The sequence below is a fragment of the Helianthus annuus genome, chromosome 3 (genome assembly GCF_002127325.2).
Source record: "Helianthus annuus cultivar XRQ/B chromosome 3, HanXRQr2.0-SUNRISE, whole genome shotgun sequence".
NCBI classification, from domain to species: domain Eukaryota; kingdom Viridiplantae; phylum Streptophyta; class Magnoliopsida; order Asterales; family Asteraceae; genus Helianthus; species Helianthus annuus.
The window spans coordinates 160,564,206-160,590,652 of NC_035435.2; the positions used below are offsets into that span (position 1 = coordinate 160,564,206).

The following is a 26,447-nucleotide window of genomic DNA, read 5'->3' on the forward strand; positions in this document are numbered from 1 at the left end:
TTTTTTAGGACGGAGTGACAATCCTTACAACGTCATTTTTATTTATATTTTGATATTCGGTATCTGCTGCTGATACGTGTTTTGCAGACATTGGGTCCCCGCCGCAATGCGCGGGAGAAAAATCTAACTAGTTAAAATAAAATGATAAGTGATAACACCTTATCTGCTTCTAATTTAACAAGCACATTTACTTCTAGCCAATCTAAAGCGAAAAAAAAAAAATAATAAAATAAAATTTCAATAAAAAGTAACGAAGTAGCTTGATCATTAAATTCGGCGACCTTCATTTGTCCATTTTTTACCCATTTTCCGGCGAGTAATGCCATGATTTTCATATCTAGATCGTTCAGATGGTGGTGTTTAAACCGGCGAGTGATGGCGATGGTTTTCAGTTGGTAGTGATAAAACGGGCGGTGACCAGTGTAGCGGCGGATTCAGGAAATTTTTTGGTGGGTTCGTTTTGATTTATTCTCACTATTTTTTTTCCAAATCATACAAGGTTTTCACTGATTTTTTTTTTCATTTTTTTTTGCAAACCAAGTGGGTTCATATGAACCCACAAGATAGGGCTGGATCCGCCACTGATTTTTTTGGGCTTGAAGAACTGTGAGATGTAGTTTGTGTCAGAAAGAGAAATACGAAGAGATGAAACACAAAAAAGGAAAAATATAAACTGGAACCATTGTTATAGCCAATGTTGTAGAAGGCGCCAGACGCTAGTCGGGCGGTGAGGTACCGCCTAAGGATTAATCGGGATTAATAGGGATTAATCGGATTGGACTTTTTAAGTATAATTTTACAATTTTTTTTTATGTATATAGATAACTTTATACTTTTTATTAATAAATTTAAAAGTTTAGGAGATAACTTTATACTTTTTATTAATAAATTTAAAAATTTAGGAACCATATGTAAACTAGTGAAAGATAGAGAGGGTTAAATGTTAAAATACCTAAAATTAAATGTTAAAATAGGTTTATAAGTGATATTTGGGCTGTAAAACAATGGGCCAGATTAAAAAAAGGGTCAAATTTTGTGTTTAATGGGCTAAATTTTGTGTTTAATGGGCTGTAAAACATTGACCGATTAGTCCGATTTTGACCGCCTGGGACTGATTTTGACCGCCTAAGACCGATTTTGACCATATCCGCCTAATTGGACCGACTAGCTAAAAACTAGTCAGTAACTCACCGCCTAGCGCCTAGGCGCCGATTAATCGGCCGCCTAGGCCGATTTCTGCAACATTGGTTATAGCCTTGCTTACCTAGCTATTGCTTCTGCATCTGAATCTTTAGTCGTACAAAGAAACACGGGAGTACAGAATGGGAGGAGTTAGGAAGTTGAAACAACAATTTATGTCTACGTGTCAGATTGATGTAGCTTTGTGCATAAATGGTAGTACAAAGACCATAACAAGTAACACAAAGCTGAATAGTGAACATGTGAGGAGTATTTTTGATAAATAACTACTAGTTAGAATTGTACACGTTACGGTACAAGTACATTGCACACATTAAATGAATTAATTTAAGCATTATGTGATGCGTCCATAATTTGAAAATATACGCTTTAACATATTTGATTTAACATAATAACATTTTAGGTTGGATCCAACGTCATCAAAAGAAATGGGCCCATAGGGTCTCCTATTTCCTATTATGTATGAGAATAACAGTTTAAGTTTAAAATTTATTTGTTTCTAATATAATTTACATCTTAAATATTCTATAAATTTATTCCCTTTAGTAGTTTAGGTTTAATTTTTTTAAATATGACTTATAATCTTCGATAAACAGTTATTATAATTAATTTATTATTAGGGGAAGGATCCACTAAAAAGTGGGTTTTACCTAAGTAGCCAGATTGTAGAGATGACATGTAACACTCCTTATAGGTAGGATGTAAGGATATTTTGGTCTTAAAACGCAAACTCTCACCCATTTGTTTTTTTCAAAATACAATACAAAAGATTTTGTAAAAAAAATCAAGCACAAAAAAAATCTAGCACAAAAAAATCTAGCACAAAAAATCAAGTACAAAAAAATTCAGCACAAAAAAATCCAGCACAAAAAATATAGCACAAAAAAAAATTCAGTACAAAAAATTCAACACAAAAAATCCACCACAAAATTGTAGTACGAAAATCTAGTACAAAAAATTTAAGATTACTGTTTGTACGATGACTGAAGCAAAAGTTGGGCGACTGTGGTGAAGGATTGTGGAGGTAGAAAGATGCAGAAAGAACGACTGCCATTAACGAAGCTCCAGTTGATTTCTACAGTGACCGTTTTCGTGATGGGCTGAGATAACGAATTTAGACGTGAATTTCAGAATATTTTAAAGCATGTGGTGATGACTGATGGTTGGTGACTAACTCTGTAGAAGCTTCTGGGCTATTGGGTTCATCATGATTGGGCTTTGTTTTACTGGTTGCTAAATAAAATTAGAAATGTCTCCGATGCCTGTAGTTTTATACATCAAATATGAGAGGTAATATTAACTATGTTATCATAGTTGTATTCTTTAAAACAAAAATCTAGCACAAAAATATATAGCAATATGGTACTCAAATTAAAGATAAAAAGACGCTCGATTTTACGGTGAAATTTTTAAGAAAAAATAATGTCGTATAAAAAAGTTATGAACGTTTAAAAATGAGGGTGGAATATGCACGTGCCTTGCATGTGAAGAGAGAAAGTCCATAAATAGGATTTTCCCAAGATACCCTTGCACTCATTCTTTCTCCTACAATTTCATCTTAACCATTGATTTGAAAAATGAATGGTTAAGATTCCTTCTCATCCTACTTAGACAAAATAAACTTTTTATTTGATCTTACCCCTTTATTATTATATTTCTTAATATTTTAAAATTATATTTGCTTCAAGATTTTTTAATATATATATATATATATATATATATATATATATATATATATATATATAATTATATTAGTATGTATATAATAAATGTTTTTTAGAGTGCATATATAATATTATTTTAAATTTTAATATATAAATTTGTGTTTATAAAATTAGAAAAAAAGATAGCCGTTCCTTGAGTGACCGAATTTGGACTTGGTTTTTTAATTGTTTTTTTTTTCTTTTTTTGGTATTTAACCTAAATCTAACTAAGAATTTTTGACACGTTTTCCTAACTATGATTCAATGAAAATGTAAACGAAACAAACATTTGCCAATACCCTTTTCGACGTGTAGACTCTATTTTTTGGTTTTCTTTTTCTTTACTATAGCGAATGCCCAGAATTAAACTGCTTGAATATCGTCTGCAGCAACACGGAGAGGCAACCCCTAGTTAATATTAATTTAAATATAACTAGAATTACGACCCGCCGCAATGCGGCGGGGATTCTTTATTTATAACTAAGTCGATTCAGGACCCGCACGTTACGTTGAACCTGTCAAACGGGAAAAAAATAGACGATGTAAAAACCAAAGACGCACGCTACGTTGAACACGTTACGTTGCGTCGTGTTAACTCTCAAATTTAGAACGAAACGCAAAAACGCTAAACCAAAGACGCACGTTGCGATGTGTTAAGTCACAAAATTTAGAACGAAGCATGAAGCGAAAAATTTGCGGAAAATGAAAACTATAAACGACCAAAGTTGAAAGTAAAAAAAGTTGTGAGGATGGATTGCAAAAGATAAAAAGTTTTGTGTTAAAAGTAAAAAAAACAAATAGTTTTGAGTTAAAAGTAATTTATGAAATACTTTTCGGTGAAAAGTAAAAAATCAATTTTTTTTGTAAAAAACCCCAAAGCCAAGGTTACAACAACCATATGCATAACAATTTTTTCTTTGAAAAACCCCCAAAGCCAAGATTACAACACATAAGTAAAAAAAATCAAAGTGGTTAAATCGCAAAAGATGGAAACTATTGAATTAGAAGTAAAAAATCAAATTAATCAAAGGGGTTAAATTACCAAAGATTAAAATTTTAAACTTAAATTGTTAAAGATTAAAACTTTAGGGTTAAAAAGGAAACAAAGATTAAAAATTTTAAATTTAAATTGTCAAAGATTAAAACTTTAGGGTAAAATTTGTCAAAGATTAAAACTTTAGGGTTAAAAAGGAAAATTTCTTTTTTTTTTGAAACACTTCCAAAGCCAACATTACAACTCATATATGCATAATTAAATTGCTTCTTTATAGTGTTTAATTAGAAACTAGTTAATATTAATTTAAATATAAATAGAAATACAACATGTAATAATATTATTTTTCAAAAAAAGGAAATCAAATATCGTAACAAGAAAATTCTATAGCCATTCGTGGCTTACCACTTGTCTATATCACCCATTTTAATTTATTTCATTATTTTTTTTCCCCACATTTCTTATACATGAATTTTAGGTAAAAATCTCCATGTCAACGTGGAACGAGATACGGTCGTGCAAATCATCGATCGTAACCTATACGCTACCGTCTGGTGCCACCTCGTGATTCACGTACACTCTCCTCTACTGCATCAACGAACAGCCGTATGTTATCAGGTTCTCAATCCTTATCAAAAGTCAACAATTGACATCAAACTGTGAAGAAGATGAGGCTGTTGAAGGTAGCTACGTGCAATTTGAACCAATGGGCAATGGAATTCGATTCCAATTTGAAGAATATTAAAGAATCCATTGTTAGGGCTAAAGAAGCCGGTGCGGTTATTAGGCTTGGCCCGGAGCTTGAAATCACTGGCTATGGTTGTGAAGATCATTTCTTGGAACTTGATACTGTTTCTCATGCGTAACATTCCTTTCATTTTATTCATCAATTACATGTGTATTGTGTTTGGTTTTTATATAATGTGCACTAAAGTCAAAGAACAATCATGTTTCTAGATCTGTTAGTTATGTTTTTTTTTTCTTGATATTTCTGTAACATTTATCCAATATTGTCCGTTTTGCGTCCTAAGACACGTGTCTTTGTTTTATTTCCTCAAAGTGGAGACTTCGCAGAGGGTTACCCATCTTTGGACTACCTCACATGTGCACGCTTAACTATAGAGTTTAACAATGACGCACCTAAAACACGTTGATGGTATTTAAGGTCGGGCATTCCTTACGAGTCCCAATGTGTAACACCCTAGGCAAATTACACGCCTTAGATATCATTAACGTGTTTTGGACGCATTGACTATGGCGCAGATGAAAACTCCATGGTTAATCTAGGAACCCGTCGGGGGTAAAATGGACAATATTGGTGGTACGAGAGACAGGATGTTATACAATGTCTCTCTTGTCCACTGCGGATGTGGGGTTTATTTAGGATTAGGCTGCAAACGAACCGAACGAACACGAACAAGACCTTGTTCGTGGTCTTGTTAAGAAAATGTATGTGTTCACGAACTGTTCATGAACACATACCGAACAAGATTTTATGTTCGTGTTTGTTTGTTATGGAAATGAACATGTTCGTGTTTGTTTGTTAATTTTAGGCAACAAATGCAAACGAACGTCCATGAACAGAATATATAATGCACTAATATTTATTAGATATTTTATTTGTCGGAATTTTGAAGTATTTAAATAAAAACATAAGAAATTTATTAGATATTTTATTTGTTGGAATTTTGAAGTATTAAATAAAAATATAAGAAATAAAAACACTAATGAACTATCGAACACAAACGAACATAAGCGAACACTTTACCGAACGTTCATGAACATAAATGAACGAACACGGCCTCTGTTCATGTTTGTTAATTTAACTAAACGAACGAAATTTCTTGGTCGTGTTCGTTCAATAAACGAACACAAAAGAACTTCCTGCCGAACGGTTCACGAACTGTTTGCAGAACATTCGGTTTGTTTGCAGCCCTATTTAGGGTGTTTAAACTTCCATCTTGTTATCACCGGATATGTTAAAAACCCTTTTTTCTATTCATTATGTGATTTAAATTTGTTATCACCTTTCTTTTTTATGCATGACTAATGATTTTGGGTGTGAACCAAAATCCAAATACAGTCATGACTTTAGTAATTTATGTTATGCTTAATTTCTTGCAGGTGGGAGTGCTTAAAAGAGTTGCTTCTCGGTGACTGGACAGACGGCATATTATGTAGTTTTGGGATGCCTGTTATCAAAGGTTCCGAGCGTTACAACTGTCAAGTGATATGTATGAACAGAAAAATAATCATGATACGAGCGAAAATGTGGCTTGCAAACGACGGAAACTATAGAGAGCTTAGATGGTTCACTGCATGGAAACAAAAAGACCAACTTGAAGAATTTCAACTGCCAAGTGATATCGCTGAGGCTTTGCTGCAGAAAACCGTCCCTTTCGGCTATGGGTTAATGCAGTTTTTAGACACGTAACGTTAAAACTTTTTGGAATTTTCTTATCGATAAAAAGATTTAATAATTGAATATTTCATTTATTTTAATCAGGGCTGTTGCAGCTGAGATTTGTGAAGAGCTTTTTACTCCAATTCCTCCTCATACTGAGCTGGCGCTAAACGGTGTTGAAGTGTTTATGAACGCTAGCGGAAGTCATCACCAGCTGAGAAAGCTTGATCTTCGTATTCATGCTTTTATAGGTGCTACACACACTCGTGGTGGTGTGTACATGTACAGTAATCATCAGGGATGTGACGGAGGCCGCCTTTATTACGGTAAATAGCTTCCTTCAGTTAAAGATAACATTAATTCTGTTTTTAAGATAACATTAAAGAGTCTTTAATTCTTTATTATGCTGCAGATGGATGTGCGTGTGTTGTTGTTAACGGAGACGTGGTTGCACAAGGCTCACAATTCTCGTTGAAGGATGTAGAGGTGGTGGTTGCTCAAATAGATCTAGACGCGGTACGTTTATATCCACGAATTTCCGTTTTCGTTAACGTGATATTGTTAATCATTCAAGGTCAGACTTCTAGGTTGCTAGTCTTAGGGGATCCATAAGTAGTTTTCAAGAGCAAGCGAGTTGTAAAAAGTCGGTTTCATCGGTAGATGTGCCGTACAAGCTCTGTCAGCCTTTTAACCTCCAAATGTCGCTTTCAACTCCACTGAAGCAGGTCAGTTGACTGGTCAACAAGCTTTCCAAAGTTTTGTTATTCATAGTTACACTTCAATAAATAACTTTTTTATATATTACGTAGATTAGTTATCACTTACCGGAGGAAGAAATAGCGTTTGGTCCCGGTTGCTGGCTTTGGGATTACCTAAGAAGAAGCGGTGCTTCGGGTTTTCTTCTTCCGCTATCTGGTGGAGCTGATAGCTCTTCGGTAGCTGGTATCGTTGGATGCATGTGTCAGCTTGTGGTAAAAGGTCAGATTTACCTATTTTTTATAGAAACTAATAAGACCAAGATTCAGTATTTAATATTGTGTTATATCTTTATTTAGAGATTGCAAATGGAGATGAACAAGTGAAGGCTGATGCAGTAAGAATCGGTCATTACACTAATGGAGAATTCCCAACCGACAGCAAGGAGTTTGCAAAACGTATATTTTACACAGTTTTCATGGGATCCGAAAACAGGCAAGTCCTCTATTCAACATTAATAATAGAGTTAACTGTCGTTTTCGTCCCTATGGTTTATCCAATTATGCCAGTGCAGGCCAAATTTCAAATTTGTACCATTTCCGTCCCTGACATACTTGGACGGAACCGACATGTTTCAAGAATGTGAGGGACTGAAATGGTACAAATTTGAAATTTGGCCTCGTTTGACATAATTGGATAAAACCACAGGGACGAAAATGCCAGTTAACTCCTAATAATATATTTTGACCTTTTCCATATTATTTAAGCATTGATTTGTAAAAAACTGGGTTGGGCCGGTGTACCTTACAGTTCTGATGCCACACGGGGACGAGCGAAGTTGCTGGCTGATGAAATTGGATCATGGCATCTTGATGTGTCTATAGACAGTGTGGTGTCTGCCTTTTTATCGCTATTTCAAACGCTTACCGGAAAGCGTCCTCGTTATAAGGTTAGGAAAACACTGAATACAAAACGCTAGTATTCTCGTATATTTTCTTTCTTTTTAATTGTGTTTTCAGTTTTCGAATTTCGGCCTGTTTACAGGTAGATGGGGGAACGAACATTGAAAATTTAGGGCTCCAAAACATACAAGCTCGAATCAGAATGGTGTTGGCGTTTATGTTAGCGTCATTATTGCCATGGGTTCATAGCAAACCCGGGTTTTATCTTGTGTTGGGTAGCTCCAATGTCGATGAAGGGTTACGTGGCTACCTAACAAAGGTAATTTTTTTAAGTCATTTTGATGTGGGTTAGAATTTAAATAGTGTTTTTAATATATATATCTTTTGTAGTATGATTGCAGTTCTGCAGATATAAATCCAATTGGAAGTATCAGTAAGCAGGATCTTAGAATATTTCTGAGATGGGCTGCCGTTCATCTTGGTTTCTCGTCTTTAGCGGAAATCGAAGCGGCTCCACCAACTGCTGAGCTGGAACCTATACGCTCCAACTACAGCCAGCTGGATGAAGTGGATATGGGAATGACTTATGAGGAACTTTCTGTATATGGAAGGTTGCGGAAGATCTTCAGATGCGGTCCCGTATCTATGTTCAAGGTTTGTCTTACATATCTATCGACTATCGTCGATGTCTTTTTGTCCATTTATTGAAAACATTTATAAAAATAACTTGAAACGATTTTATTATAGTAATAGGTTTATAGATTATCAGTATAGATATCTTCTCATCGTCTGACAATGTGATTGCGGTTACAGAATCTATGTTTTGGTTGGGGCTCAAAACTAAGTCCTTCAGAGGTAGCCGATAAAGTGAAACATTTCTTCAAATATTATTCCATTAATCGTCACAAGATGACCGTATTAACTCCCTCCTACCATGCCGAGGTATTCGACTATTCTCCTTCATGATAATTGTTTTTCATACGGTAGTTAATGAAGCAAACTTACCCTTTATTTTGTGTGTAGAGTTATTCACCTGAAGATAACAGATTTGATCTCCGCCAGTTTCTGTATAATTCAAGATGGCCCTACCAGTTTCGTAAGATAGATGAACTCGTAAGTGAGCTCAGTGTCGATAAAGATGCATCTACTTCAAATGGTGTAGGAGTTGTAGCAGCTGGTTCAGCCGATCCAAAAGCCGGCCTCTAGATGTCAATTCAAAAGGGGTTTGGTTTGCTGGAATAAGTGAATTTCATTACTAACATGATTCATGTTTGATATAAACATTGTTTTGTTTTTCTATACAATATAATACAAAGAAATAATTTGGAAGATACATAAACAATGTTATGTTTTTTTTTTTTCTTTTTTTTTTAGTTGTGGGCTTAAGCAGTTAATTGCTTATATTTCAAACGGAAACTAATTGATACCTTCTTTATTAGATTCCCGTATCCCTATAACTCTATTTGTCTCAAGTAGAAGGAGATAAAAACTCTATTCGTCCCAAGTATAAGAGCGTAACATATTCTTTACATATCCCTAAAACTCTATTCGTCTTAAGTATAAGAGATTGCGAACCATATTCTTTACATATCCCTAAAACTCTATTCGTTCTCGATAGTATAAGAGATTGCGAACCGATTCACATGATTTTCTTTCTCAAGTATAAGAGATTGCGAACCGATTCACACCGATTCACATGATTTTCTTTTAGATTCACGTATCTTTAAAACTTTTATTCGTCTATATATATGAAATATAAAAGATTTATATAAAACATATAAGATTTATTTTGTGTGATTGTGAACCCATTCACGTAATCCTCTTTTGGGTTCACGTATTTCAGTTTTTCCTAAAACTCTTTTTTCGCCTTCTTAATATAAGCAGAGTAAAAACGGATACACGAACTTGTTTCAATTTGCATAAACATTATAGATGATTCAAAAGTATCTACTACAATAATCTCATAGTTTATACCAGACAAAATTTAACTCTTCTGTATCACCAAGCAAAAACCTAAAGTTCATCATGTTCATCATCGTCTTCGGTTGATTCAGCACCACCACCGGGGGCACCACCAGACCTCTGATAAACAGCCGTTACGATTGGATTACAAACAGCTTCCACTTCTTTCAGCTTCTCATCATACTCCTCTTTCTCAGCTGACTGATTATCATCCAGCCATTCAAGTGCTTCTTTTGTTGCTGCTTCAATCTTCTCCTTTTCATCAGACTCGAGCTTATCCGCCAACTTATCTTTGTCGTTAATTTGATTCTTCATGTTGTAGACGTATGTTTCAAGTGCGTTACGTGCATCGATCTTTTCTTTCACCTTTTTGTCTTCTTCAGCGAATTCTTCCGCTTCCCTAACCATACGCTCGATCTCTTCTTGGCTCAATCGACCCTTTTCATTTGTGATGGTGATCTTTTCCGATTTTCCAGAAGCCTTGTCTTCAGCCTTCACGTTTAAGATACCGTTGGCATCTACTTCAAATGTGACTTCAATTTGTGGGGTCCCCCTGGATTAACAGAAAGATAACAGAATCAGCCAATGCAAGCACAAATGGAGCTCAAATTATTATTTTTATTATCAACACGAAACTAACCTCGGGGCTGGAGGAATTCCAGTAAGATCGAAAGTTCCAAGAAGTCTACAGTCCTTTGTAAGACTTCTTTCACCTTCATAAACCTGTAAACCAAAACAAGAAAATAAAGGGTTAAATAAGCTCGAATAGGTATAAAAAAACTTGATCCTATTTGTCCCGATTTGGAAAAGAACAAAATGAGTACCTTGATGGAGACGACGGTCTGCTGATCTTGGTATGTGGTAAACACTTGAGACTTCTTGGTTGGGATGACGGTGTTTCTTGGGATCAATTTGGTCATCACCCCTCCAACGGTTTCAATACCGAGTGTAAGTGGGGCCACGTCCAAAAGAAGGATATCTGTTCGTGAACAAGTTAGTAGCATTAGCGTTGTTTTGTCAAAAGATTAATCTGAAAAAAACATGACATGTATGCTAAGTAAAATTTAACTACCTTTAGTTTCATCACCACCCTCTCCACTCAAGATGCCTCCTTGAACAGCAGCACCATAAGCGACTGCTTCATCAGGGTTCACACCCTTGTTTGGTTCCTTTCCATCAAAGTAATCCCTGAGGAGTTGTTGAACCTTTGGAATTCTGGTACTCCCACCAACAAGAACAATCTCATCAATCTGGCGTTTCTCCAGACCAGCATCTTCCATGGCCTTCTTCACGGGTCCCATGGTCTTTCTGAACAAATCATTATTAAGCTCTTCGAAACGGGCTCGGGTCAATGGTTCGGAGAAGTCCACACCATCGAAAAGTGACTCGATCTCAACACGGACCTGGTGCTGGCTACTCAAGGCTCTCTTGGCTCGCTCAGCTTCCCTTCTTAGCTTTCCAAGAGCTCTGTGGTCCTTGCTAATGTCTTTTCCGTGCTTCTTCTTGATCAACTTAATAAAGTATTCCATAATCCTTTGGTCAAAGTCCTCACCTCCAAGATGGGTGTCTCCATTTGTGGCAAGAACCTCAAAAACACCATTATCAATTGTCAAGATACTGACGTCGAATGTTCCACCACCAAGGTCGAACACAAGAATGTTCTTCTCACCGCCTTTCTTGTCAAGACCGTATGCAATAGCAGCAGCCGTAGGTTCATTGATGATTCTGGCAACATTCAAACCAGCAATCACACCAGCATCCTTGGTAGCCTGCCTCTGGGCATCATTGAAGTAAGCAGGAACCGTGACAACAGCATCCTTAATTTTCTTCCCGAGGAATGCTTCGGCTGTCTCCTTCATTTTGGTAAGAATCATAGCGCTAATCTCTTCGGGGCTGAAGACCTTAGTTTCCCCATCTTTGAGTGAAACTTGGATATACGGCTTTCCATCTTTGTTCACAATCTTGTAAGGGAAAAGTTTCATATCCCTCTGGACTTCTTTGTCCTCAAACCTGTAATAAAAAGATTAAAATGTTTAATAATGTGAACCAACATAATTCCTATTTATAGGGACAAGGGTATAAGAAGGTCATACTTTCTCCCTATAAGCCTCTTAACATCAAAGATTGTCCGCTCAGCGTTTACAGCCGCCTGATTCTTTGCAGCCTCACCGATCAACCTCTCGGAATCGGTGAAAGCCACCCATGACGGAGTGATACGATTCCCTTGGTCATTGGCTATGATTTCAACATGACCGTTCTTATAAACACCAACACAAGAATAGGTAGTCCCAAGATCAATCCCAATAACAGTTCCTAACTTGCTGGCTTCTTCTTTTGCAATTGTAATTGCAAATAGGCAACCTGTAACACATCATTGTTAGCACATAAACATGATCAATCTAATCAACAATTGATAGAAAAATCTAACAGACAACTTATAGATGTATATAGAACACAACCAATTGCACATTATATAACCCAAAATTGACATATCATTGTTAGTATCAATCATGTAATCAATAATTGAAAGAAAAACTAACACGCAATTTATAGATGCATAATTAGTAATTATAAATTTATAACCGCATGTCGCAATCAATTTCTCAGTTAACAAAACTCAAAATTGACATAATCAAATGATTCAAAATTTCAAATCCTTTATATATGGTAACACTTATACGTGGCAGCATATAAATTATTAAAATAATTCCAAATTCACCGATCAATACCTTACTAGTTGATAAAATCGTTATTACTAATCTCCACATCAACAATGTACGATAAAGCCTTAATAAGTTAATAACGTTATTAATTATAACATAATGATTTGTTTATAACATCATTACCACAAAATTCAACAGAAATTCGAGCATATTCAACACGAAACCCTAACAATTTTCACAGATCCAAACCACAACTGAAACGACAGACTAATTCACAGATATGGATTCAAAACTAAACATGCATTATTCGCATACATGCTAGATTCATACACAAACGCAAAGTAATGTAAAAAAAAGTTATAAACAGTAATAACAGAAGCAAATAAACATCTGAAAAGTTTACCGATTAACACGATTGCTAGCACGATGCCGGAGCGAGCCATGCTTCACCGCCGTACGCCCAACGAATAACGTTCTGGTGATTATCTGTGTTGCAATTTAGGGTTTTGAGCTTTGCAAAATGAAATGTTTTGTTAGAACTCTGATCTGCGAGAGTGAAAATAGATACATGAAATGTGTGTTATGGTGTATAGGGGTTTATATAGGGGCGTGTGTGATTTGTTCGGGTTTTTCGCGAAGAGACTCGATTTCGTGTCATCGGTGATGACGTGGACCAATCAAATTTCAGGTGTGAGTTTTTTAGCCAATAGGAGTGAGTAGTGTGTTTGTCTTACATGGCGTTTCCTCATTGGTTTGTGCCTTGTCATGTAGGTGTTGGTTAATTGGAAGGTTTAGTCCCTGGAGTTTTGGGTATTGAAAATTTAAACCCTATTTTATATAATATACGCAAAACATAACTTTAAGTTTTACAAGAAAAAAATAATATACTTTTGTTATTATTTCAAAAATAAATAAATTGATTGTTCTTAAAAAATAATAATTTTATTCAACGCGTGTTGATTCTATAATTATCTATACCATGATTACTTATGATTTAAACCAATGTAAGGATACTTAATCTATTTTCGTACTTAGAGAAAATGATTGTGACACGATATTATGGATGCAATACTGCTTTGAAGACTTGTTAAAATGTTAATCATTATACACTTTACATTTTGGGAAAAGGCTATAAACGATGAGACGAGTGTCCTTATTTGGAGAGTATAGACCGCATTAAACTTATAAGTGGCTATATCGAATACTTACTGGTGGATGAGTATATAACTAATGAAAATGTATGCTCTTGTATGAATTTAATTGGCTCACTTACAAAACGTCTGTTAATTAAGGGATATGACCATTTAAACTATAAGACATATAGGTTTGATACCTACTCATGTTCTGACTTTTGTAGGTTTCCCGGTAATATGGAGATCTGCGTGAACTCTTATCCATATCTTACCATTTAGTCCGAATTGTCCGCTCATAGTACGATGGAATTTGCCAATTCTAGCTCAACGTGCTGCTTAGATATGAAAGACGCCTAGACAAAAATGAGAATCCAATGTTTACCTGGAATAGAATATACTTCAAGGTTCCATTGTTATTGTGAGTAAGCCTACCTATTAAAAGTAAGTTGACACTCTCAGTGAGTGTTCATTGGCTAATAAAAAGGATCCACATATGTAGGTTAAGAGTGTTGCTCTAGCAATCGTGCGCCATCTGGTTATACACATCTATTTAAAGAGCTACAAAGTTATGTGTGTTATTCGTTTAAATCTAACACTAAGATCATGGCTTAAATTGCATTCAGCCATTCCTTGGCTTATATAGGGCATTTTAGAAATTATATATTATGTGAAGATTCAAAGTGTCAAAGTGAAAGTTATAGTAAGCATTAGGCCGTTGGGTATCATTGTATATATCAAATGCTTGGTTATGAGTATAGTATTTACAACAACATGAATACATGATAGTGAGCGAGGATAATTTGTGGCCTTCAGAACTTCCTTATCGGGGCCATCATAAGAAAATCTTCTCTACCGACTACAACTAGAGCATCCAAATCATTTTTTTAGTAAGATCTTAGATTTTATGTATAAAAGTCCGACAAATTTCCAGTGAACCCTCTTGACCACCCTCTGGTTTTGGCCGAGTATGAAAGCATGTGAATTAAGCATTGAAAACTTGAAACGTTTTTGAGGAACATGTTTGGTGTACCAAGTAAAGGCATGTTTCACTTTGTACGCATGTGTGGTGTACACTAGCTTAAAGGTGCGTGTTCAGGGGCGGAACCAGCATGTTAGGAGCCGTAGCACGGGCTACGGCTCAACCTCGTATTTGTAGTGTATGTTTCTATTTATTTTTTTCGGTGAAAATGAGATGAAATGAATTTTTTCGGTCGACGGGAATGGAAATTTCCGGTGGTCGAAGGAAACCTGCAACCTGTAGTTAAAAATTGAGAAGATGATGTTATATATTAATATTAAATATAAAAGCATTGGAAACGTAAAGGGAACACAGGTCTGAAAAAAGTAAAAAGCAAACATTTGTCAGAGTTTATTTAATATTTAATCTTTTACATTATTTCATCTATTGTAATAAGTTTTCGTTGGTTTTTTTTTTTTTACTTTGTTTTTTAAGCATTTTTCATTGGTTTTGTTTTGTTTTTTGTTTTTTGTTTTTTGTTTTTTGTTTTTTTTTTTTTTGACGTTGTTTATTTATATTTTATCAAGCATTAGATGTACTTTATATTATTAACAAGTTTTAGTCTTTTTTGTTAAAAATATTTTTATGATAACAGCATAGGCCGGTTGTAAGTAAAAAAAATTGGGATACCGCTGAAATTCTCTTCTAGATCCGCCACTGTGCGTGTTAATAAACAGTTACGTTGTTTCATGAAATGTTGACATTTGGAGTGTTAAACATAAAACTACTAGAAATGCTATCTATACTACTATATATACTCATATAGGTCATTTTATTGTGCAAAAACCACATCTTCAACATACTTCGATCATGTTTTCTCGATCGTGTTTTAATCAATCATTTAGGTACACACTTCTAACAAATTTTGCACAAACATAACTTTTGGTAAAGATGAATTGATGGAGGAATTTTGCAAAAATAACTTACATAGCTTATAGCGGCAGCTAATATTTCTTTAAGAACAGTAATTACACGTCGTTAATCAGATTATGTTCTATCCATCTATCTAAAATCTCCGATGCTTTCTTCTAGGAATACATTTGTTCTAAACCTAAGGAATTAATGCGGATACCATGTGCATCTTGACGAAGACGATTGGGAAAGATTAACAAGGCACATATGAGATTCGAATCAAATTACAATAACAATCAATGCGCGAATAAGTTTATTATCTATATATTTTGTTTAAAGACTAACATCTGACAAAATTCTATCTCTAGAGATGATGCACACAACCACATAATCATAACCTCTATTAACTAATTGTTGACATAGACTTATTGGCTTGGTTTTATACAATGACTGATTAAGGATAGTGAATAACATTATAAATTTTTCGCTGAAATCTAATTAACATATAAATCTGTAGACGAACCGATGTAATTGTCATGTAATTGTCTTCTTTTAGATTCGGGTATCCCTAAAACTCTCTTACCGTTTTCACATATTCATGTAACTGGCTTTCTATCTTTAAGATTCGGGTATCCCTAAAACTCTTACCGTTTTCACATATTTATGTAATTGTCTTTCCGCCTTTTAGATTCTGGTATCCTAAGATTCTGTTATCGTTTTGGCGTTTTCACATATTAGATATAAGCGAGTAAGGACGGTGGACAGATACGCAAACTTGTTTCCATTTGTTAAACATTGTAGATGATACAAATTCAAAAGTTTCTAATTCAATGATCCCATAATTTTATACCAAAACAAAACTAAACTCTCTCTGTATCAACAAGCAAAACTCTAAAGTTCGTCATGCTCATCATCATCGTCTCCGGTTGATTCGGCATCACCACCGGGGGCACCACCGGACCTCTGATAAACAGCCGTTACAATTGGATTACAAACAGCTTCCACTTCTTTCAACTTCTCATCATACTCCTCTTTCTCAGCTGACTGATTATCATCCAGCCATTCAAGTGCTTCTTTTGTTGCTGCTTCAATCTTCTCCTTTTCATCGGCCTCGAGCTTATCGGCTAGTTTATCTTTGTCGTTAATTTGATTCTTCATGTTGTAGACGTATGTTTCAAGGGCGTTACGCGCATCGATCTTTTCTTTCACCTTTTTGTCTTCTTCAGCGAATTCTTCCGCTTCCCTAACCATACGCTCGATCTCTTCTTGGCTCAAACGACCCTTTTCATTTGTGATAGTGATCTTTTCTGATTTTCCAGAAGCCTTGTCTTCAGCCTTAACGTTTAAGATACCGTTAGCATCTACTTCAAATGTGACTTCAATTTGAGGGGTTCCCCTGGATTAACAAAAGGATAACAGAATTAGCCCATGCAAGAAGCCAAGCACGAATACAGTTTAAATTAATATTAACACGAAATTAACCTTGGGGCTGGAGGAATTCCAGTGAGGTCAAAAGTTCCTAGAAGCCTACAGTCCTTTGTAAGACTTCTTTCACCTTCATAAACCTGTAAACAAACAGCAAGACAATAGAAGTTTAAATAAAGTTTTGATCAGTTAAAAAGCTCAATTCCATTATTGTGATGAAAAGAAAAAAAAATGAGTTACCTTGATGGAGACAACAGTTTGCTGATCTTGGTAGGTAGTAAACACTTGAGATTTCTTGGTTGGGATGACAGTGTTTCTTGGGATCAATTTGGTCATCACCCCTCCAACAGTTTCGATACCGAGGGTAAGTGGGGCCACATCCAAAAGAAGGATATCTGTTTGTGAACATGTTAGTAGCGTTAGCACTACTCTGTCAAAAAATTAATCTAAGAACATGTATGGTAAGAGAATGATATAATGAAGTACCTTTAGTTTCATCACCGCCCTCTCCACTCAAAATGCCTCCTTGAACAGCAGCACCATAAGCGACTGCTTCATCAGGGTTCACACCCTTGTTTGGTTCCTTTCCATCAAAGTAATCCCTGAGGAGTTGTTGAACCTTTGGAATTCTGGTACTCCCACCAACAAGAACAATTTCATCGATCTGGCGTTTCTCCAAACCAGCATCCTCCATGGCCTTCTTCACGGGTCCCATTGTCTTTCTGAACAAGTCATTGTTCAGCTCTTCGAATCGAGCTCTGGTCAATGGTTCGGAGAAATCCACACCGTCAAAGAGTGACTCGATCTCAACACGGACCTGGTGCTGGCTACTCAAGGCTCTCTTGGCCCGCTCAGCTTCCCTTCTTAGCTTTCCGAGAGCTCTGTGGTCCTTGCTAATGTCTTTTCCGTGCTTCTTCTTGATCAATTTGATGAAGTATTCCATAATCCTTTGGTCAAAGTCCTCACCTCCAAGATGGGTATCTCCATTTGTGGCAAGAACCTCAAAAACACCATTATCAATTGTCAATATACTGACATCAAATGTTCCACCACCAAGATCGAACACGAGAATGTTCTTCTCGCCACCTTTCTTGTCAAGACCGTATGCAATAGCTGCAGCCGTAGGTTCATTGATGATTCTGGCAACATTCAAACCAGCAATCACACCAGCATCCTTGGTAGCCTGCCTTTGGGCATCATTGAAGTAAGCTGCACAAAGAATCAAGTAATCAATAAATATGTGTCAAGGGTACATAAACTATAACCCGTAAATTGCAATGTACTTACCAGGAACTGTAACAACAGCATCCTTAATCTTCTTCCCGAGGAATGCTTCAGCTGTCTCCTTCATTTTGGTAAGAATCATAGCACTAATCTCTTCAGGACTGAAGACCTTAGTTTCACCATCCTTGAGTGAAACTTGGATATACGGCTTCCCGTCTTTGTTCACAATCTTGTAAGGGAAAAGTTTCATATCCCTCTGAACTTCTTTGTCCTCAAACCTGTGAAACAAGAATAAGAATGTTTAATTATGTGAACTACCATTAATTACAATTTATATGCACAAGCAGATTAGAAGGTCATACTTTCTCCCTATAAGTCTCTTAACATCAAAGATAGTTCGTTCAGCGTTTACGGCCGCTTGATTCTTTGCTGCCTCACCAATTAACCTCTCGGAATCGGTGAAAGCCACCCATGATGGCGTGATACGATTCCCTTGGTCGTTGGCTATGATTTCAACGTGACCGTTCTTATAGACACCAACACAAGAATAGGTAGTACCAAGATCAATCCCAATAACAGTTCCTAACTTGCTGGCTTCTTCTTTTGCGATCGAAATTGCAAATAAGCAACCTGTAACAAATCATTGTTAGCACATAAACATGATTAATCTAATCAACAATTGATAGAAAAAACTAACACGCAACTTATAGATGTATAATTAGTAATTATAACAGCATGTCACAATCAATTGAACATTAAACGTTGACATATAATCACTTATGGTAACACCTATTCTTGGTTGGGAAAGAATGCAAACATATTTACAAGGTAATTATAACAACACATCACAACCAATTGCTGATTATATATAACTCAATATTGACATATCATTCCTTTAGTTATGACAACCATCAATGAAAATTATACCAATTCACCGATTAATTCCTTACTAGTTGAAAAAGTATTTGTTCCTAATCTCGATATCAACATTAAACAATCAACTACAAGTCTACAATAGCTTGATTAATTCACACACTGAACTTTCCTCTTATACCGAAACAAAAAAGCACATTCAACACGAAAATCTAACTATTTACTCAGATCTCAAACGAAATCGGATCCAAACTACACTAAAAACAACAAACTAATTTAGAAAGTAAAAACACCTAAATTCAAAACTTAACTGCATTATTCACATCCATGCTATATTCATAATTTCATACACAAAAGCAACATTATGACAATAACAGTAGCAACAGAACCAGATCAATATCCGAAAACATTACGATTAAGACGATTGCCAGCACGAAAGCTTTACTCAAATTTCAGAACATATCAATTTATAAAAATCATTCCAAATTCATCGATCAATTCCTTGCTATTGCTAATCTCCATATCAACATTAAACGATCAACCAAAATAACTTTCTTAATTATCACATAATCAATTGTTTTCAGCACCATTACAACCAAATTCAACACGAAACCCTCACAATTTTCTCAGATTTCAAACGAAACCGGATCCAAACCACAAGTAACACGTAGATTAGAACTAAACATGCATTATTCACATCTATGCTATATCCATACACAAAAACAAAACAATAAGAAAAAAAAACAGTAGCAACAGGAGCAAATCAACATCTGAAAACTTTACCGATTAACACGATTGCTAGCACGATGCCGGAGCGAGCCATGCTTGACCGCCGTACGCTCAACGAATAACGCTCTGATGATAACCTGTGTTGCAATTTAGGGTTTTGAGCTTTACAAAATGAAACGTTTTGTTAGAACTCTGATCTGCAAGAGTGAAAATAGATACATGAAATGTGTGTTATGGTGTACAGGGGTTTATATAGAGGCGCGTGTGATTTGTTCAGGTTTTTCGCGAAGACACCGTCTGTCATTGATGATGACGTGGACCAATCAGAATTCAGGTGTGAGTTTTTTAGCCAATCAGAATGAAAATAGTGTATTGTCCAACGTGGTGTTGCTTCATTGGTATTGCCTTGTCATGTAAGGTGTTTGTTGGTTGCAAGTTTTAGTCCCTGGAGTTTTAGGTATTGGAAATTTATATCCCGGAGTTATTATTATAAGCAAAGCATTACATAAGTTTTTATCATTTATGACTTACAAAGGCAAATTAATCAATAAAACAATTATTCTGAAATAAAATAGTTGTATTTGATTCCCTTCGTTCTAAAATTATCTTACATTAATTATGTATGAGTATGGCCCACGTCATCATCGATGACCGCTGAGCTATAAGCCCGGCCGCGGGTAACCTTTCAGTTATTGGATGTCGCGTACGAAGTACCCGGCGTTTATTATGTGGCCGTTCAAAAAAATATACTTAAAAATTCAATTATGGATAAAATAAATTGTCATTAACTAACTCGTACACTAGTTTTACTGTAAAAGATAGAAATAGTGACTAAACTTTTTAAGGGTAAGTTGACACTCATAGTGAAGTTGTTCATATGTTAATACAAAGGATCCACGTGCGAAAGTTACGAGTGGTGTTTCTCTAGCAAGACTAAGATTGTGTTTGTGTTTGTCTATGCTTCATAAAACGAGATAAGCACATGATCATAGTAGCGATATCAAGTTATGAGCATCTATATAAAAAATTGTGTGTGTTATCCGTTTATCTATTAACACTATATATCATAGCTCAAATGCTACTGGTCTTTCTTGATCTCTATAGGGTGTTTAGGAAGTAAAGCATGTAATGATTCAAGGTGAAAGCTATTCTAGGCATTTCTTCATTGGGTATCACTCTAAATATCTAAATATTAAATGGTGGGTTATAATATACAATAACATAAATACCTAATCGCGTGAGTATGAAAGCACGCAAATTAAGCATTAAAACTTGAAACAATTTTGTGGAACAACATGTTTTAATTGGAAGTGCGAGATGCACTAATCGGAAAAAGACTCTCTCTTGACCTGACTTTCCCTATTGGCTTTGACTGCGGTAACGGGTAAGTAATTCACCCAAACTTGTACCAAGTAAAGGCATGTTCTACCTCGTACGTATGTGTGGCGTGCTAACTAAAGGTGTGTTTTTGCTTTGTATGCATGTTTGGTGTATGCTCGTATTTTAGTGAATAGTCACATTGTTTTGTCAACCATCATAACGTCTTGGAGTCTTTAACAACCATTAGCAAATTTCCAACTACTTAGGGGACTAGGGGTGGAATCACTAGTGATGGATTCCATCACTCCCACTATCCAATCAACTAATGCCATGTCATCAATCCAATTTCCATCACTAGTGATAGAAATGTAGGAGGGGTGGAATCACTAGTGATGGGGATTCCAATATACAAGTATTAATGCACAATGTACAAGTCATACCCTATAAAACTCAAAAAGTTCAACGCGTTATGGCCAGCACGCGTCAAAATGAACACGCGTTATCGAGTAGGCGGCGGCGGTGTGCCGTGGTTGTATAACGCGTTATGGCAAGGCCATAACGCACCGCCCCGGGTCACCTTACAATGGTATATATAAGTCTTCTTGGGGGTGTAAAAATTCAAATCTTCAACATATTTTGATCATGTTTTAATCATTTACGTAAACACTTTACATCAAACTTTGCAGATACATTCACAAGGATGTTCATGAGATTCTTTTTGTATGTCACACATAAATTTTGGTTAAGGTGAGTCCATGGATGAATTTTACCTAAGAACCTATGTAGTTTATAGCACGGCCAATATATCCACACGGATAGTTGTCATTACAAGTCCTTAATCAAATTTTCTTATACCAAAAACTCTGGTGCTTTCTTCTTGGAATACATTTGTTCTAAGGAATTAATATGGATGCAACATGCTTGTGTTATAAATATGTTTGGGGAAGATTCATAAGGCGCATTTGAATTGTTTTTCCATTTTAACTACAATGCATTAATCAATGCGCAAATAAGTTTATTCTCTGTAAATTTGTTATTTTTTATTAGATTTATTATTTATTGTTTGAATTCTTAACCAACGACTAGCATCTGATTTTTTATGGTTGGTGTTACAACTAAGGGGAGTGGGGGTGGTCACTAGTGATAGAATTGTAGTGGCGGTGGTCATCACTAGTGATATGTTCATATGAATCACATGCAACTATGCTTATAAATAGAACAATTTCAAAAAGTATAACTTCATTATAAATGATCATAAGCTAGTAACATTTAAAGGAAATTTACCTGAGAATCTACATCATTTATAGCGAGGTCTAAAAATTCATTATGTTAGTCATTGCACGTCGTTAATCAAATTATGTTCTACCAAAAACTTTGATGCTTTCTTCTAGGAATAGATTTTTTCTAAACCTAAGAAATTAATGCAATACAACATGAATGTTTATGAAGACGTTTAGGCAGGACTCACAAGGCGGATATAAGATTCTTTCCGATCAAATTAGAATACATCAATCAAAGCGCAAATAAGTTTATTGCCTTCAAATTTTGTTATTTCTCATTAGGTGTATTAGTTAATGTTTGAATTCTAGATTAAAGATTCGCTTATCACAATTTTTCTACATTTTTTGAGATGATGCAGACAGCTACATGATCACAACCATGATCTAAAAGGTTTCATAAGTTTGCCTCTTAAATTTGTATTCACTTATATAAGTTCAAAGCGATCAACTGCGACTTTCTGAGCCATAGGCATGTATTGGGCTACATGTATTGGGCTACTTGGTTTCAGGTTGAAATCGGTTACGGACGGGTATAGTCAACAAGGTATTGGGTTTTTTCGGTTTCAGTTTCGGATTTTCACCGATTCGGGTCGGATACAACCGGGTTGATCGAACCACTGATATATAATCGACGACTGGGTCAGATATGAAACCAGATACACCATACCGAGAGGGTTTTTTTTCGCATTCTTACCTAGACCGCATGCATACTTAAAATAGTTGTAGATTCTGTCCCACCTTTCAAATTGGGCCAAGCTTTGAATTTTGTCATAAATAGGGACCAACGAACCTGGGGTCCTGGCCCAGTCTTTAACTGGGCTCATCCGATCAATATTCGATTTTTTGCTTTCATGATGAGTGGTTTTAATTTTTAAATGTCAGAATTTGTCTCGAATATGATTTTGATTTGAGTAAGTGGAATATGAAACTTTATACGGACCACGAAACGAGCCACGTCACTCTCAAGTTAGTTACTAGTTTTCTTGGTGGTGGTGACAATGGTGATAAAAGCTAACTTGCGACAAGGATAGGTTTCAATGATAAACTAGTGGGATTTTCGGTCACTATTCATTTGGTTTGTGACGTTTTCGGTTCGGTTTGTTACAATATTGATATGATATCGGTGCTCTGTATAGCAACCGAAAGAGATATGCCCAACATGATATCGACAAGTGTTTTACATCGATGAAAAAATACAAAATGAATATTGGTACTGACAGTCCGACACTAATGTTGTTTGGCCGGTGTAGTTTCGGTTCGTTATTTATGGTTACTGTACTGGTAATCGTTGTAGCTTATCACTACGTCAAGACAACCACAAAAAATGAATACGGTAACGGTGTTTGGACGGTATCAATTTAGTTTTCACGATAAGAGAAAAATCAACTATATTTCAAATCATAGAGAAAAATAAGCACGTCGTATCAGTATATTCAAAATTATAAAACATTATATTATATTACTAAAAACGCCATGTCCAGAAAAATATAAAAAAAAATATATGGTACCAGTATTGATGTTCTTCGAACGCAATTAGTTCGTTTCTCTTGGCAAAGAACAAAACAAATCAACTATATTTGACCATTATCGTAAATAAAAATAACCACCTCAAAATGGTATATTCGGAATTTATTAGTCGTTATAATTTATTACTAAAGTCACAAAGAGTGTAAACACGTCATTTTACTAAAGAGAAAAAACCAAAACGTGAGATAGCTTTGATGACATGTATGTTTATACTTCAATCACTTAACATTACCATTCACAACTAACTTTTGAGTAAAATTTATATCCAGATGTAGATAAAAATAAGCACGGCAATACGACATAATCAATTTTTTTTTAAATATCATAGCTTAAAAACTATAAACGAAAAACATAATATGCTCAAAAGTAAAAGTAGTAGTAGTAGTAATAATAATAATAATAATAAATTCTAGCTTCTTACTAGTTTTAATTAGGGCTGTCCAAAAAGCTCGCGGCTCGGAGCTTGCTTGAAGCTCGCTCGGATTTAGCTCGCTCGATATGGCTCGGTTTGAATGTGAGCCGAGCCGGCTCGGCTCGGTTAGAAAGTGAGCCTAGCTCGGCTCGACTCGTGACGAGCCAAATTGGCTCGGTTTGGCTCGCTTGGTAGCCTGGCTCGGCTTTGCTCGAATTATTTTACTTATAATATATTACAAAAAAATGATTACTATTTACATGTATTTAGGCTTGTAGTTTGATATTTATGACATACTTAAAGGTTGATTGTCGTGCTAATGAACAAATATTGTATTTACCTGAAATATAAAACTTATTAGGTTGAACGTGATTTTGGCTTGTAATGTATTAGGTTGAACTTATTTTGAATATGTTCTTATGAAGTATTGAATAATATTTTAAGATACTGAATTTTGAGAGCTATGTATTAATTTTTATTTTTAAAATCGAGCCAAACCAAGCCGAGCCGAGCCAGCTCGGTTTAAAACCAAGCTGAGCCCAAACTTAGATTTTCAGCTTGGTTTCAAATCCGAGCCGAGCCGAGCCAGCTCGGTTTATAACCGAGTCGAGCCCGAGCTTGCCCTAGCTCGGCTCGGCTTGGCTCATGAACAACCCTAGTTTTAATAAAATCCGGCAATTAAAAAAATAGTTTCCTTCACACTTTTCCTCTCAATCACCACCGCATTTCCCCACCGAGGGTGCAAATTCACGAACACACTCCAAAGTGGCCTTTTAATTCAAGATTCTATAACCATCATCCTAGTGCTCTACTGGTAGTTACGGATATTTAAGTTCCACCTATGGTGGGTCCGGATGAGTTTTCCTCTCTAGGTCTCAAGTTCGAGTTTGGGTGATAGGGGTTTCTCATTGAGGGGTTTAAATTGAGGATCTATTATGCGAGTGGGCTCTCTAACGCATACCAGATTAAAACAACGTAAGACCTCCCAACATTCGCGAATAATTCACACCTTTAAAAAAAATTGAAGATTCTATAATCATTATATTATCTTTATGATATACTGATACATGGATTGTTCAAAATATCAAAAGCCTATTGGCTCTCCGATAATACACACATCAATTCACTTTTAAACAACTTAGACAATCCAAACTTAGGATAAATATTACATTATGCTATCCGGTTTCATTAAAACAAAAAGAAAATTAACATAATTTATTAAGGAAAAGTCGTGTTCCGAATATTAATTTTTTAGGGTTGCATTCGGGTCAAGACAAGCTATCTTTAACTCGACCTTAAAATTAAACAAGGCAGATTTGCTCGGCTAGAAAAACTCTTAACGAGCTAAGATGTGAGCTCAAACTCGTCTTAATAAAACATGAGTCAACTTGTATATTCTTTTGAAATTATGATGATTTTGCATTTATTGCATATACAATAACAAACAAGTTGGTGAATTTATATTTTCTATAAAAGTTGGGCTTCTTAAATGTTATACTTAATATGAGTGAGCCAGGCTTGAAGTTGGCTCAAAATATATAAAAGCTTAAATGGTATATGATGTGCACAAAATGCAACATATAAATTATATCAATTGTGGCATAAAACTAACCATTTTTTAGTACTAATGTTGGAAAAAGTGTGTTTTTGTCTTCCTTTTGTATTTTCAGGATTAAATGAGCTCAAATGAACAAAAGAAGCAAAAAGGCAGCTAAATCTAACATAAATACAAGAAAAGGAACAAACGTGGCATGCCCGACCCCCCGACAGTATCCTCCCAAGCAAAACAAGAGAACAGAAGGCTGAACACGCCCCGTGCTCAGTGAGCACGGGGGCGTGCCCAAGTGTCAGCAGAAAAGACAAAGTTGTAGAAGCTTCTATCGCTCACCACGGGGCCGTGCTCAGCGGACACGGGGCCGTGGTCAACTATAAGATTCGCAGAATCCAGGCAAATCTTAATAGTACAGATACGCTTCTGCACACGGGGTCGTGCTCAGCGGACACAGGGGCGTGGTCAACTAATGCAGACAACTGCAATTAATGAAGAAAGAGAGAAGGATGGACACGGGGCCGTGCTCGAGCTTCTGTTCAGCCTATAAATAGGAGTGCTTGGATCACTTGCAACTCATC

General features: G+C 35.7%; 3 protein-coding genes across 3 annotated transcripts; 1 reads left to right on the top strand and 2 right to left on the bottom strand.

The window, feature by feature from the left end:
• Positions 1-4,321: 4,321 nt before the first annotated feature.
• Positions 4,322-9,330, top strand: LOC110930259 (glutamine-dependent NAD(+) synthetase). Its single transcript, XM_022173534.2, has 12 exons — positions 4,322-4,759; positions 6,022-6,327; positions 6,404-6,627; positions 6,714-6,817; positions 6,889-7,026; positions 7,111-7,279; positions 7,357-7,492; positions 7,808-7,946; positions 8,042-8,218; positions 8,290-8,553; positions 8,713-8,841; positions 8,923-9,330. The coding sequence occupies exons 1-12, from the start codon at positions 4,566-4,568 to the stop codon at positions 9,103-9,105; spliced, it is 2,163 nt and encodes a 720-aa protein (XP_022029226.1). The 5' UTR covers positions 4,322-4,565; the 3' UTR covers positions 9,106-9,330.
• A 463-nt stretch (positions 9,331-9,793) lies between these two features.
• Positions 9,794-13,096, bottom strand: LOC110930261 (luminal-binding protein 5). Its single transcript, XM_022173536.2, has 6 exons — positions 12,928-13,096; positions 11,955-12,222; positions 10,934-11,871; positions 10,686-10,840; positions 10,502-10,584; positions 9,794-10,414 (listed from the first exon to the last, which is right to left on the bottom strand). Exons 1-6 carry the CDS (start codon positions 12,965-12,967, stop codon positions 9,913-9,915), a joined length of 1,986 nt encoding a protein of 661 aa, XP_022029228.1. The 5' UTR covers positions 12,968-13,096; the 3' UTR covers positions 9,794-9,912.
• Positions 13,097-16,329: 3,233 nt separating this feature from the next.
• Positions 16,330-19,995, bottom strand: LOC110930260 (luminal-binding protein 5-like). The gene is made up of 7 exons (XM_022173535.2): positions 19,833-19,995; positions 18,539-18,806; positions 18,240-18,454; positions 17,439-18,161; positions 17,193-17,347; positions 17,010-17,092; positions 16,330-16,923 (listed from the first exon to the last, which is right to left on the bottom strand). The coding sequence occupies exons 1-7, from the start codon at positions 19,870-19,872 to the stop codon at positions 16,419-16,421; spliced, it is 1,989 nt and encodes a 662-aa protein (XP_022029227.1). The 5' UTR covers positions 19,873-19,995; the 3' UTR covers positions 16,330-16,418.
• Positions 19,996-26,447: the final 6,452 nt, after the last annotated feature.